This window comes from Episyrphus balteatus, chromosome 1, assembly GCF_945859705.1.
Source record: "Episyrphus balteatus chromosome 1, idEpiBalt1.1, whole genome shotgun sequence".
Classification (NCBI taxonomy): Eukaryota; Metazoa; Arthropoda; class Insecta; order Diptera; family Syrphidae; genus Episyrphus; species Episyrphus balteatus.
Genome location: NC_079134.1, coordinates 106444954 through 106459322, shown reverse-complemented (window position 1 = coordinate 106459322; position 14369 = coordinate 106444954). Strand labels below are relative to the sequence as shown.

The following is a 14369-nucleotide window of genomic DNA, read 5'->3' as shown; positions in this document are numbered from 1 at the left end:
GAAAAAAATGAAAAACTACTCTTCAGATATTTGTGTCAGATCAACATGAATAAGGTACATTACTTTTCAGGGATGGTCATATTGATTTGTTTGTGGGTTTTGTTGGAATCAGCGTTAAAAAATACGTTGAAATGATATGGGTTATGTTGGTATACATATAAGAATCTAAAGTTTTCTTATTATTTTTTTTAAATCTGCACCTAACTTAGTTTAACCTGGAAAGTTAGAACTTGCGGACATGAGATTTTTTTAGATTTTTGACATAAGTTATAGAATATCCAAACAAAGATTTTTTTTTTTTTTTTGACGGGAGGAAATCTTCAAAAGACACTTGGCAGTATTCGACACCAAGTAGTGTGGGACTCTTAACCACTAAAACCACCTCTTTATCAGGACCAATCTTGAGAGATCGACATCAGATTTTTCTTTCTTAACTTTGTAAAATCACTTTGGGGGAAGTTTAAACTTTTAATACTTTCCCATGTTTTTTTAGACCATAAGCTCATGAGGCTTGGTTCTTCTTAATCTCCGAACATGGTTTCTTGTTTTCAAGACGGACACCATTTCAGAATTGGTATGACTTTGCAGTCGCTGATTATGCGATACAGCGTATTTTTTAACAACTTCTGTAACCGTTTCTATTTGTAAGTCACGATGTAGATCGCTATTTCTTATGTACCAAGGTGCATTAACTATTCCACGAAGGACTTTGTTTTGGAATTTTTGGATGATTTCGGTATTTGTTTTCTTTGTACAGCCCCATAATTGGATACCATAGGTCCAAACAGGCTTTAGTACTTGATTATACAGCATTATTTTGTTTTGGGTTGCCAAACAAAGATAGAAACAAAAAAATTAGCCTATTAGCACTAATTCGAAGATTGTACCAGGATGTTTTTTAGTGCACATCCCAAAATTTCCCCTTTTCTCAAAAAATACCATTTTGTCATAGATATAAATGTTTTTTTGCATTGCATTGTTTTGATACTTAATGATAATGGATATGAAAACCCTTATGCAAAATATGATTCCGCTACCCTTACTTTTAAGGGTTTTTCGGTAGTAAGTTAGCAACTGTTATAATAATATGGGTTGAAAGATGAAAAACAGGTATAACTGTTTCCAGAGACGTCAGATTGTCTTGATTTTAGATTTTTTGGAATCAGCATTAAAAAATACCTTGAAAGCATGTATCATATGTGTATATAATACCATAGCCTATTTTTGATAATTTTGAAAATCTCCATTTCGCGATTTGACCTTGAAATCGCGACAAGCGGACATGAGATTGTTCTAGACTTCTGAGATATGCTATAGAATGGCAAAAGGAAGATATTGAGCAAAAAAAAATTCTACTAACATTCTTTCCGAGGTTAAACCCTTATTTGACTGGATTATTAGATTAATAAAAAAAGTTAATAAGACCTTTTTTGTAGAGCGTTCAATTTTCTACAAGAATATGTAAAAAAATTGGCTAAAAAGTTAATTAATAAAAAAATTATTTTATTTTTTGTAGAAGCTTGATGTAAAAATGGAAAATTGAAAAGCGGAGGACCTTCCCATTAAGATAAAGAGCTCATATTTTGTGAGTATATTCTAGAGGTGTCTAGCAATCGAGTTTTTGAGGTACCAAATCAAAAAAAACGAATTTCCACTTTTTTTACTCACCCTATTCCATATTCTTTGAGAGTCAAAACAACACTATTCCTGATTTAAAGCAAAATAATTTTATTGCTAAGTTTCAAAACTAAACTATTCCTATGCATGACTTTCAAAACAACTCTATTCCAAAATGAATTGTTAAATACTTTAGGAACGCGTTGGGTTACAAAGGAAAGCATAGTCAGTTTAAAATCAAAAATAAATTTTTAATTCGATTCAGAAGTTGTTTTTTTAATAAAGCGGGGCAAAGTCCTTAGGAACGTTTTTTATAAATAACCCAATAAAAGAAAAAGTGGAATAGATTGTTTTTGAATCTAGGGGACACAATTAAGAAATCTTTTATTTTTGGATTTTTAAAAAACGTTAAATTTTTTTTTGAAAATCAATTTTTTTAAAGTTATTTAATGAATTTTATTTTAGAGCGGGCGGCCACTGCAGAAACGTTCAACCCATCGAGCTAAAGAAAATTTCAAATGGGAAGTCCGCATCCTGGCACGATAAAGACCAAAAGTATATGCAAAACTACAACTTATCGAATTAAAAGGCGAATTTAAATTCAAGTTAAAGCTAATAATGTCTCCTTTTGAAAACCAGAGGTCTTCCAAGCCAGAAATTGGAGGTTAGGTCATGCAGTCTAATTTAAGGTTAGGAGCGTTTTATACTTCTAACGTTTCCCCAGGTTGGAGGGTGAAATGTCAAGATTTGATCCGACAGACCTCTAAATTTTGAAAGAGTATGTTATTACCTTTATTTTGACATCACTGATCCTTTAATGTCTGTATTAACAAAATTTGCATCATAATTTTCGCATATATTTTAATAATTTTAAAAATACTTTGTATGTATAAAATAAAAACTATCAACAAATTGCGTAAAAAACTTCTATGTCAGGAAAGTACTTAGTTGATTTGATACCAACAAAACTCCTTAACTCGTCCACGAACACTACCAAAAACACGAATTTAGCCAAAAGATCATGTTTAGTGCTTCTAATCTTAAAACAGGCTGTATGACAAAACTGTCAGACTTTCACCCGGAAGACCTATGAATTTTGATAGCTGACAATATCACCTTTAATTGGATACCAATATCGTCTTTTAACTCTATGAGATGCACAATGCACTTTATCACGCCAATCGTGCCGGATGCGGACGGGAAGACCTGTGGTTTTCGTAACTACTAATAGGCCTCTTTCACTTCCTATTTGAAATTTTCTTTAGCTCGATGAGTTGAACGTTTCTGCGGTGGCCGCCCGGTCTATTTGTCAATCATCAAATACGAGAACAATTCGCAATTCAAAGTGAAGAAATGTTTGGGGTGCCAACTGCCAACCATTGAAGAATGTAGATAATGGAAGAGAACATCTGCGTCTTCGGTAATAGGGATGATTATTGTCTTATTTTTTAGAAAATTGAATTTGGGTTTGTTCGTTTCGATTTAAAATTTTGTCCGCATACAACGCCACATAACTTGTTTTCATTTTGAAAACATATATTTTACGTATAGGTGTAGAAAAAACTTTTTTTGATTGTTTGGTTGCCATATAAAAACTAAAATTTTTTGGTAGATGGTCTCCCCGACAAAAATGTTTTGCGAATAAATGTGTGACAGAAATGTTCGTTCCTTCGGGGCCCTCCTGAAAATGGGGCACTGGGCACGGGCCCCGTGTGTCCTTATGGTGAAGACGGCATTGCTGATGGTTCACTATATCTTGAACTAACAATACAAACATCATTTGATTTGTATGTGTTTACATCAACTATCAAATAAAAAATCACCAGGTTATGAAAGAAATGCCTCTGAAAGCCTTCATAAAACTCCAATATATAATAAATGCATGCCTTAAGCAACGGTATGTCCCACACCATTGGAAAATTGCTGAAGTTATTGTCATACCCAAGCAAGGTAAGCCACCTACAGAAGTGACGTCTTACAGACCAATATCGCTTATACCAATTATGGCAAAAGTTTTTGGCTTTGGCTTTAGAAATAAACATTCCACGATAGACCAAGTTCATAGAATAATGGATGTAATAGAAAAAGCATTAGAAGAAATCAAGTATGTTCAGCTATTTTCTTAGATGTTGCTCAAGCCTTTGACAAGGTTTGGCATGAGGGACTTGAGTACAAACTGCAAAGGGATCTTCCCAGACAGTACTATGAAATATTAAAATCGTACATCTCAGACCGATTGTTTAGAGTAAGGTACGATCAAGAATATTCGGAACTGAAGAAAATAGAAGCCGGTGTACCACAAGGAAGTGTCCTAGGTCCTACCCTGTATTTACTATACACAAGGGATATCCCAGTTGGTAATCACACCATAATCGCTACTTTTGCAGATGATACCGCAATTTTGGTACCCGACAAATGTGTCTCTAAGGCAGCAGTAAAACTGCAAAATGCCGTCGACACAGTCAGAGATTGGACCGAAAAATGGCGTATCAAACTCAATGAAACAAAATCTTCACATATAAACTTTACAAATAAAAAGATAAACAATATTCCAATATTCAATGATAATCAAGCTGTACCTTACGCCAACACGGCCAAATACCTTGGAATGACTTTGGATGCAAAGCTAAAGTGAAAAGAGCACATCAAAAAGAAAAGAGAAGAACTAAACTTGAAATATAGAAAAATGTACTGGTTACTTGGTAACAACTCTGATTTATCAACCCAAAACAAAATAATGCTGTATAATCAAGTACTAAAGCCTGTTTGGACCTATGGTATCCAATTATGGGGCTGTACAAAGAAAACAAATACCGAAATCATCCAAAAATTCCAAAACAAAGTCCTTCGTGGAATAGTTAATGTACCTTGGTACATAAGAAATAGCGATCTACATCGTGACTTACAAATAGAAACGGTTACAAAAGTTGTTAAAAAATACGCTGTATCGCATAATCAGCGACTGCAAAGTCATACCAATTCTGAAATGGTGTCCGTCCTGAATACAAGAAACCATGTTCGGAGATTAAAACGAACCAAGCCTCATGAGCTTATGGTCTAAAAAAACATGGGAAAGTATTAAAAGTTTAAACTTCCTCTAATCTAATCTAATCGTGAACATAATTGAACGAAGTATGTGAATTTATTTCACCAAAATGAACTAGTCTATTAAACTAGTTCGTTCGCTAGCTACATACCTACCCAGACAATAATTTTCTCAAACATGAACAACAATAACATGGAAAACAATCCTTCTTCAATCCTTCTCTACCTACTTTTCCACTGAGCAATTATAATTATTATATAATGCATCAAATTTCTCTGATACACAAAACACAAACAACTCAAATGTCAACAACAACATGAAAACAAGTTTTCTTTTTCATTTCAAAATAAATACCTAAAGCCTAGTTCGCTGCTGATCCGAAACGAAAAATCCCATACAAAAATGACACAACGAAATAACGAAAAATTGCGTTCAACTTTTCGTTCTGCAGTACGCTGTTCGTCACAGCGAAATTGAAAAGTCTCCACTTCTTTTTTGCCCAGGACATTAATTACACTGTGTTACAGAAATCAGGTTTCAAAATATACGCGAGCGGAGACCTATCACGTTTTGTAGAGCTTGTCGCAATGATTACGCAACTGTGTTTAAAAAGTGCCTAGCACCCCTAAAATCTGGAGTTAGGGGCAAAAAACGGTTTTTTGGACCTTCACCCATTGAAAAAATTCTAGCTTCGTCAAATTTTTACCCATATGTATATGTTTCTATGCCTCCTAGGTTTTGAGAAAATTGAAAAATAATTTAATCAGATTTATCATTTTTCAAATAATTTTTTTTTATTTTTCAATTTTCTCAAAACCTAGAAGGCAAAGAAACATATAGTTTTCACTGCTCTATTAGGAATCAATTGAGGCAGTTTTCAGCATGAGTCAATTTTATGTTAAAATTTAAAGTCTGGACAAAAATAGTAATTAATGAGTTTTTAAAAAAAATTGTTCGCCTATTTTTAACTTTGAAATCGATTATTTCAAAAAAAATTGGTTTAAATATATTGATTAAAAAATTAAAATTAAATGTACAGTTCTGCCTTTCGGAAATGGTTTTATTTTAATGATTTTTTAAGAAAATTGCCCCTCCCTCCTAAGGCTTTGGCTGCCATGTCGTATGTTTTCGTGCGACAATTAATACGAAATATAACGGTACTTAAAAGCTTGGCAGTTAAAGGGCTAAAGGGGGGAGATAAACCCCTCCCATAGTTAAAAATGATTGTATTGAAATTCTCTACAAAAAACCGTTATAAAATCCTGGTGCCCAAGTTATCGTACTACGTGCCAAAATAACATTTTTGTTCGATGCCCAAACCTTCGAATTTCTGTGCCTGGGTTGAAATCGTAATTTTTTTTTCTAAGCCAATTTTGAACTGATTTTCATAAGAAATATGTACCTCGTTTTATTTGGAAATGAATATTATTTAAGAATATATTTTTTAAAACAGCATGTTGTTTTGAAAACAAACTTTAAATTGATGTCGAATTTGGGCAAATGACGAAAATTTTTTTTGAACTTTGACAGCTTATAAATTCTAGGTGGTTAAACTGAATCACATGTTTTATACATTGTTGAAAAGGTATAATTATTTTCTATCAGAAACTATAAAAAAATTCGTAAAAATTTGACGAAGATAGAATTTTTCCTGTTGGCTAAGGTCCAAAAAACCGTTTTTTGTCCCTAACTCCAGATTTTGGGGGTGTTAGGGACTTTTTAAATACCGTTTCGTAATCAGTGCGACAAGTTCTACAAAAGGTGATAGTACTCCGCTCGCGTATATTTTGAATGTTACACAGTCTTATTATGTGCCGAGTTTTATGTGTGAGTTTTTTTGTTTGTTTTTGTTGTACATTTTGTCATTGCATGCCTTTCTGAGATGCGTGTTTGCTTTTTTATTTATGTTTTGCAATTTGTATAATAAGCATTTCGTTGTCCTCGTGGAGACCGTTTAAAAATTTAGTTTCGCATCAGCAGCGTACTATGCTTAAACAGTAAACACTCCACTCTTTTATGAAAATATAATAGGTATTCCAAAATCCAAACCAGTTTTCGTGCACAAACACCATTTCCATATAAAAATCTACTTAATGTACATACATCCATGTCTGTATCTAATATGTCGCATTCCATATTCTTAATCGCCATACTCCATCTTTTTTGTATCTTCTTACTTCCAACTTGTTTATGTTCCAACTTCCAACAAAAAAAAAATAGATGTCTTCAAAAAAAAACCCGGGTGGTAAATCGATGAACTCAAAACAGCCCTTAACAAAAAGTTACTGCTATTTGGTAATGAAAAATATAGAGTTTTATAAATTGTGTTATTTTGCAGTAATAGGTAAGTAGTTTTTGTTGATTTTTTTTTGTCATTTGGGGAAAGTTATGCATATGTAATTGATTTTGTCATATAACTTCACATTCAAAAATGCATTAAAAAAAACATCAAATTTGATGTTTTTCAATAAATGATTATTTATAACGATGAAAAATCCGCTTAGAGAACGTTCTAATTTTATTCATTACCTGTGAATTGATATAAATAAAATGCGTTTTCCACTTCAATTTCTCAAAATTATGTAAGAAAAAAGTTGTTTGGACCTCACAAAGTATGCAGAAATTTTCCCAATTTCTCGTTTTTCTCAAAATTTTGTCCGTAGGCCTGAGGGTTATAATTCCTTTTTTTATGACCTTCGTAGAGAGAAGCATTATTTTAAGGAGTCTACATAACTGCGAAGCTATTTTTCTACAAAACCTTCGATCTGCAACAGGTTTTTGTTTGTACTATTGGAGGCGAGTTTCAATTTGTGGTTTGTAAAGTGGTAGTTTGTTTGAAGTTTTGTTCTTCTCCAATGTTTATCACTTTTAATAACCCGTTTGCCGTTTTTAGTTTTATTTTAAACACGAAATCATGCTGTTCTTATCATTACATCTATCCGCCCATATTGTGACATAATTTTGAGTCAAACTGACACATGCAGCTCATCGTTTATTAACATTTTTGCTTTTGAACCTATTCAGATGAGCCAAAAAATATGCTTGTTTTTATAAATACATTTGTTCTAGCAACGGTAGGTCCTAGACAATTTTTTTTTATCCATAACTAATTATAAATATATGTTCTTTTATTACGTACATAAAAAAGGTGTGTCATTTCAGGATATAGGAAGTGAGGCTAAAAGTAAGATGAATTAAAAGTTGAACCTATTCAGATGAGCGGCAGTGTATATATGTAACACATTCAGCAATTAATCGGCAATTAAGTTTCCCTGGAAAAATGTCTCTAATCCGAAAAATCGGTATCGGCAATAATTTTTTAAAGGAAAAACTTCCTAGGAAAAATTTCCCCTATAAAAATACCTATCGGCAATGAAGTTTTTCCCCCGAAGTATTTCTATCTCTGATTTGATAGGGAACAGATCTTCTGAAACAAAAATGTCAGTGTTTTTCTTTGAAAATAATCTGTAAAAAATTTTATTTTATTATTATTATTTATTTATTTCGAGTGGACCCCACAAAAAACAAATGCAAAATTTTGCTGGAGGAAGAGTAAGTAACTAGGTTTTTAAAACTGGGTATCGACTCTTTGCAATTGAATGTAACCATAAGTTACTCTTCCAGTTGTATAACACAGCTAATCTCATGTCCAACTTAACTCTAAAGACGCAACAGAAACAAAAAGCCCTGTTGAATTTTAGAAAAGAGAATTTCAGCTCCACCGCGAACTCTGGGCAAGTAATTAACAAAAAAAAAGACTTGTGGCACTCGAGGACTGCCGCGGTTAAGCTATTGCTTTGCATTTTTTGTCAACTTATGCAACTATAAATTGTTTACCTACCCTACACAAAACCAATGATCTGATTTTGTATCCACCTATCAATTCATACACCTACAACAACAAGGTCACATTTGAAAACATGCATACACACAATGTCAGCTATTACATGAAGCCTCAAGAGGCTTGACTCTTTTTTCTAATTTTCTTTTGATAATCATTCTGTGAGGCGCGTACTATTACACGACAGACTTTTACATGAAGACGCAAGGCGCAGAAATTATATTCGAATTTCCTTTTGATTTTCCCTTCGGTAAGTCGCGCGCTTCTACACGTAGTAATTTTTATAAGACGCAAATTTGACAGCTATTTTTTTTATTTTATCTTGTTCTCGTTTTCGTATCTATTTTTATTTTAAAAAAGCACCAAAATATACAAAAAACAACATCAGGGGGCTCTATGTGCAACAAAAACATTTAAATAAATTAATAAAAGTTAGTATACACCCAAATAATAGGTGTGTTTTTTATTACCACCGGTCTTAACTGGACAAAAAAAAACGCCTCGGGGCTTAACCTGAAATCTTGGCAGCACTGTATATTGAATGTTCCGAAAACAGCAGACACAACAAAAATTTAGAATTGTCATATTTTTCGCTTTCGTCATTTTCTTGTATTTTTCATGTATGTTTTACAAAGAGATACAAAAATGTATGCTAGCAAAACTATTTCAATACATTTTGTCCTTCCAAACGTGAGTTTTCACGTTTTTAAACAAATTCTAAACAATTTATGAAAAAATTAGTTTGGTAGCACAGATTTAAAACTGTTCAAAAAGTTAAGCCCAGAGAAATCTCCGGGCTAAACAACTAAGCCCAAGGGGCTAAGGTGTTGTTGTATTTAACATGTAAATTGCTTAGCCCAGACTGCGTTTTTTTTGTCTAGTTAAGACCGGTTGTAATAAAAAACACACCTAATATACATCCGACGAAGCGAACTCTGCCACCGACGAAATCAATTAAAGCAAAACAGCAAAAAAAAGAACAAGATCAAAGAGAGACGTCAAAATGAGTCTCAAAATTTTCGACCGGAGACTCACAGGGTAAAAAATCTTCCATCCCTCTTTTTCGAACTTTCTTTCTCCCTTACTCTTCATTGAATCTTGACTCTTGCGTCTTCATGTAAAAGCAGACAAAGAAACCATTCACACAAACAGCGCTTGCTTGCTCTCGTTCGTCTCGATACATGCAAGCTTCGTAAAATTGTACATTCGTACCATGTACACACATACCATACACGTTTAGTGAACCATCCATGTGTGCGGCGTAATAACTTTTCGTTACATTTTTCGTTACTATATTTTTTGGCTAGCACCCCATCCCAGGCCTGCGTTAAAATCTATGCAATAGCTTAAAAAAATGATGAATAAATACCAAACAATCAACACTACTTACGAAATAAATTATGAATATTGCACTCTTAAATATTTTAACTGTTTTACTTTATTCTTTGTGTACTAAATACAATCAAAATTGGAGCTGTCAAAATGTTCGAAAAAATATGTTCGAAAAAATATGTTCGAAGGATTTTTTGTTTTGCTAAGTTGGCTGTATTTCTCTCCCGAAAACGAAATTCCGATGGAGATTCTCGATATGGAGAAAAATTTCCGGGAGAGAAAATCTACTCCCAGGGAAATTTCTCACGGGAGATTGCCGATAGGGCGGATTAAGAATTAAAATATATCCTGAAAAAAGCAGTTTTAGTATGAAACTTACCATCACTTAATACTATTTCGGGTTGGCTCGGGACTGGCGCTTGCTTTGTTTCTATTCTTATAACTTGGTGATCTGGAATACAAACACAGTTTTTAACTTATTTCGAGTACATATTTGATAAATCATTACCTGATGCATCTTCATTTTCAGATTGGCTAACAACGGCAATTTTCGAAGAATTTTGCTGTTGCGCACCAGAAGTCTGGAGCGAACTAAGAGCCTCTGATTCTGAGAAATCAGTGTCGGTATCTAGAAACAATATTAAAATAAAATTATGTATAAATTGGTTAGAATCAAACTTACATTCACCATGAATATTCTTCTTCTTTTCTACAGTTCTTTTATATTCATTGAGTTCATCGTCTGTAACATTGTCGAACGGGTTCTTTGCGTATGGTGCCTTGTAGACAGTGGCATTGTGTTGAAAACCACGTTGAATAATTCCTTTAGATGCTGCGCCCATTAAGACAACATGATCACCAGCCGAAGAGACAGTTGCATCTTTGATGCGATTCGCCTCATCCCATGTAACACCTTCCAAGATATGGGATTGTGGACCAGCCGATATTTTATCTGCACGACGATTATCTTTAATCTAACAAAAACATTTTTTTAGTAAAAAAAAAAAATACTCAAAATAACAATTCTTAAATTTCAACAACTAATAAAACTAATAAAAAGCCTGCAGTGAAAAATTATACTTCAGACAGGCTTGAGTAGTCCGAGTGTGACTGTGTAACACTCAAAAAATTGCTAAGGCTTAGGTATCGCAGCAATTCAGCTGTAAAAAAAATCGATTACTCGATTTAGTCTTCTCATGTTCTCATCTGACGCAGTTAATACAGTTTTTGCAGAATCTCACTGCTTTATTTAATGTCGACAATTACCATGCCCAGCTTGACATATTTCTTGATCTAGGCCAATAAGTTAACTTGAATACTATGTCTCCGAAGTCATGATTTCTACACTTAGGAAAAAAAAATGGAATTAAACTTTGCGTTCCGTAAAAACGATAAGTGATCAGGATGTAATACACACATACGTGAATGTTAATAATACCATTGAAAAACTTGAAACAAACGCTTAAAGTCACACTAAGAACTTAAAAATCCGCTCACTTTATAAAGATCCAATCAACATATCGTCTCGTTTGCCATTCAAGTTATGTTTTTTATAGTTTGTTCTTTTTCTTGAATAAAATATTCAAGTTTACCTCATTAGTAGGTGCATACTATTTTTAAATATTTTTTGAAACTAAAAACCCCATATTGGACATAGAACAATTCTTATACAAGTACGTTTTTTCCTTAAATAAAAAATGGACTTAGAACAAAATATGATGGGACTTAGAACAACCAAGAATAGTCGGGCTAATTTTCAAAAGGCTACTTCCCTGCTTTTATTGTTCAATGTCCCATTAAACCATATTATCTGCGGAATGAAATTTTTTTTGACAAAAAGGATTTTCAAATTCGGAAAGAGCACCCTCAAATTAGTAAAACTGCATCATTAACTCATTTTCGGTAAAAAGTGGATTTAGAACAATTTTGCTTTACGCCGACGATATATAAATGAAGTATGTAAAGAAAAAAAAGACTGTAATTGAAACAGAGAGTATCTGGAAAATTTACCATTTCAAAAAAAATGAAGTGCAATTTGCAAGAAAGAATATACCCGAGGTAGGCATGCCTCCGTATACTGAGAATGACGTATACAAAAATATGGAATGAATAAAACAGAAAATATAATACCCCAGGTGGCAATTCAGATTTTCTGGAAAATCCACCCTCTTCGGAGGTCGGCTCTAAGGATTCTGGGGAGAGCCAATTATTCCAATTCGAACGCTTGATAAATCCGTTTTCAAGAAAACGCATGATAACTCGATCACCACCACCAAAATCGAATGCATCCGGGCAAAAGAGTCCACCCAAAGCATCCGGGCAAAAGAGTCCACCCAAACCGCCAGAGCGTGCAAAAGAAGACTCAGAGAAAGTAGAAAGTCTTGTAAAAGACAATAAAGATCTTCGTCAAAGGCTCGACGAAACATTGCATCTCTATCAAGAGTTGAAAGAAGAAATAACATTTCTGAAAAATGAAAATGAAGCCTTAAAGAAAGCACAGCAAGAAATCGATCTTCTTCGCAAAGAAAATGATATGTTTAAATAAACTAAAACAGATATAGAATCAAAAGAAACTCCACAGCAAGTGGATATTCACGAAACGAAACGATTCTCAAAAAGATGTACCAAAAACGTAAAGCTTTTTCCTCACCCTCTGGTGATGCATCCTCTTCCGAAACGGAAGAAGCGAATGTAGAAGTAAATAAACAAAACGATAAAAATAACAATGAAAAACCTGTTAAAATAAGGCCACCGCTACCGATTAATGGAGTTCAATAAATTACAAACTATTTTACAGGCGTTACCGCCGACGAATTTTAAAGTTATCTCGCTTAATAACAACAAGTGGAAAGTTTGTGTAAAAGGCTCCGATAACTATCGTCTCCTTTCGCGAAGACTAAACGAAGAAAAAGTAGAGTGATACATACGAAAACAAATCGGAAAGACTACGCGTCGTGGCGAGGGGCTTACACTCCTCATGCCAAAAAAATGATGTCATCAGTGATCTTAAAGAACAAAATTACAATATTTTAAATGCTGAAAATATCTACAAGAAGGAAAAACAACAAAAAGATAAAGAAACAGTCGTGGTACAACATGGCCTCCCACTATTTATACTCACGTTTGATAAAACAGAAAAACTAGAGGAAATCTACAAAATTAAAACAATCCTTAACCTCGTTGTTAAGATCGAACCTCTAAGAAACTGTACAAAGCAAGTACCTCAGTCTAAACGCTGTCAAGGTTTCAACCACACGCAAACCTATTGCAAAGAAGAACCTAGGTGTGTGAAACATTTAACTGCAGACTGTATCGGAAATAGCAAAAGTCCAGCGAAGTGCAATGGAAGTCACACGGGAAGCTATAGAGGCTGTGAAGTAGCCAAAGAGCTACAGAAACGCAGAGAAAAAACTCACGCACAAAGAAAACCAACGAAGCAAACAGAAAACCCAATTTCTAAGACACCTAAAAGGGCAAATACATAAAGACCCAGTACCGATTCTACAGAGAAAAATAGTGTAAACTCATGCGTCGAAGTGGCAGCCACACCCGTAATAAATTATCCTGAACCTGTCAAAATTTGAGGATCAGGGGGTCAATTCCCGATCTGTGAAACTGTGAAGTGATAAAAATTATATCATTTCAATTTTCAAAACGTTTTTTCATTTTATCACTTCACAGGCAACCCTTTATGCGATTCTCAAACTCAATGTGTACTAAAAAGTACTAAATGAAAAAACTTTCATTTTTGAGGAAAATAGCTCATATGAACAAAAGTTTTCATAATAAACAAATTCAAATTAGCCTAGTGAGTAAGGCGGTTGCCTTTTACTCTACCGGCCTAGGTTCGAATCCGAGTGTAGTTAAAATTTTTAATTGTGTTTTTTATTTGTTTATTTGTTTTCACAAGAATATTGGGTTGTGATAAATAAATTTATCATGTGAAAAGATTTTGACATTTGTTTTATTTTTTTCACAAATCAAGAATCGAATTTATTATGAAAACGTGATAAAACTTATCACTTCACATTTTCACAGATCGGGAATTGACCCCCAGGTCAAACTTAATAATAGAATATGTGATAGGCTAGCTAAAATTGAAGATTTTATTCGACCCCAACGTTATACAAGAAAACATGATGGAAAACCTTAAAATTATTACGTGGAATGCCAAAATTAAAAACTAAATTAGTACTTAATAACAAACAATTTTGAAAAAAATTAGTTCGAAATTTTTTTTTTCAAATTTCTTTTTTTCAAAATTTTGATTTTAAAAATAAATTTTTCAAAAACTGTGCCATAAAATGAATTTGTTTAAAACTTTTGTAAAAGTCTAATGTTTACTAAGTGTGCAGGTTAAAACTAAACATGATGAATTGAATATCTCATCAATATACTGCCCTCCGCGGTACAATATCGATACAAATGAATTTTCAAACTTACTAAAATCACTTAGACCAGCGTTAATCATTGGTGGCGATTTTAACGTTTTGGGGCTCTAGATGCATATCTCAAAGGGGCCGAGAGTTATAC

The 14369-nt window shown here is 33.5% G+C and overlaps 1 protein-coding gene across 8 annotated transcripts in view; it reads right to left on the bottom strand.

The window, feature by feature from the left end:
* Positions 1–14369, bottom strand: part of LOC129907536 (protein hu-li tai shao) — a 229736-nt gene that overhangs the window by 84498 nt on the left and 130869 nt on the right. For all 8 annotated transcript variants that reach the window (XM_055983813.1, XM_055983812.1, XM_055983817.1 and 5 more), the window contains 3 exons: positions 10519–10810; positions 10345–10464; positions 10216–10287 (listed from right to left, as the gene is read on the bottom strand). In XM_055983813.1, the coding sequence (XP_055839788.1) occupies positions 10216–10287; positions 10345–10464; positions 10519–10810 (484 nt within the window). The remainder of the gene's footprint in view (positions 1–10215; positions 10288–10344; positions 10465–10518; positions 10811–14369) is intronic.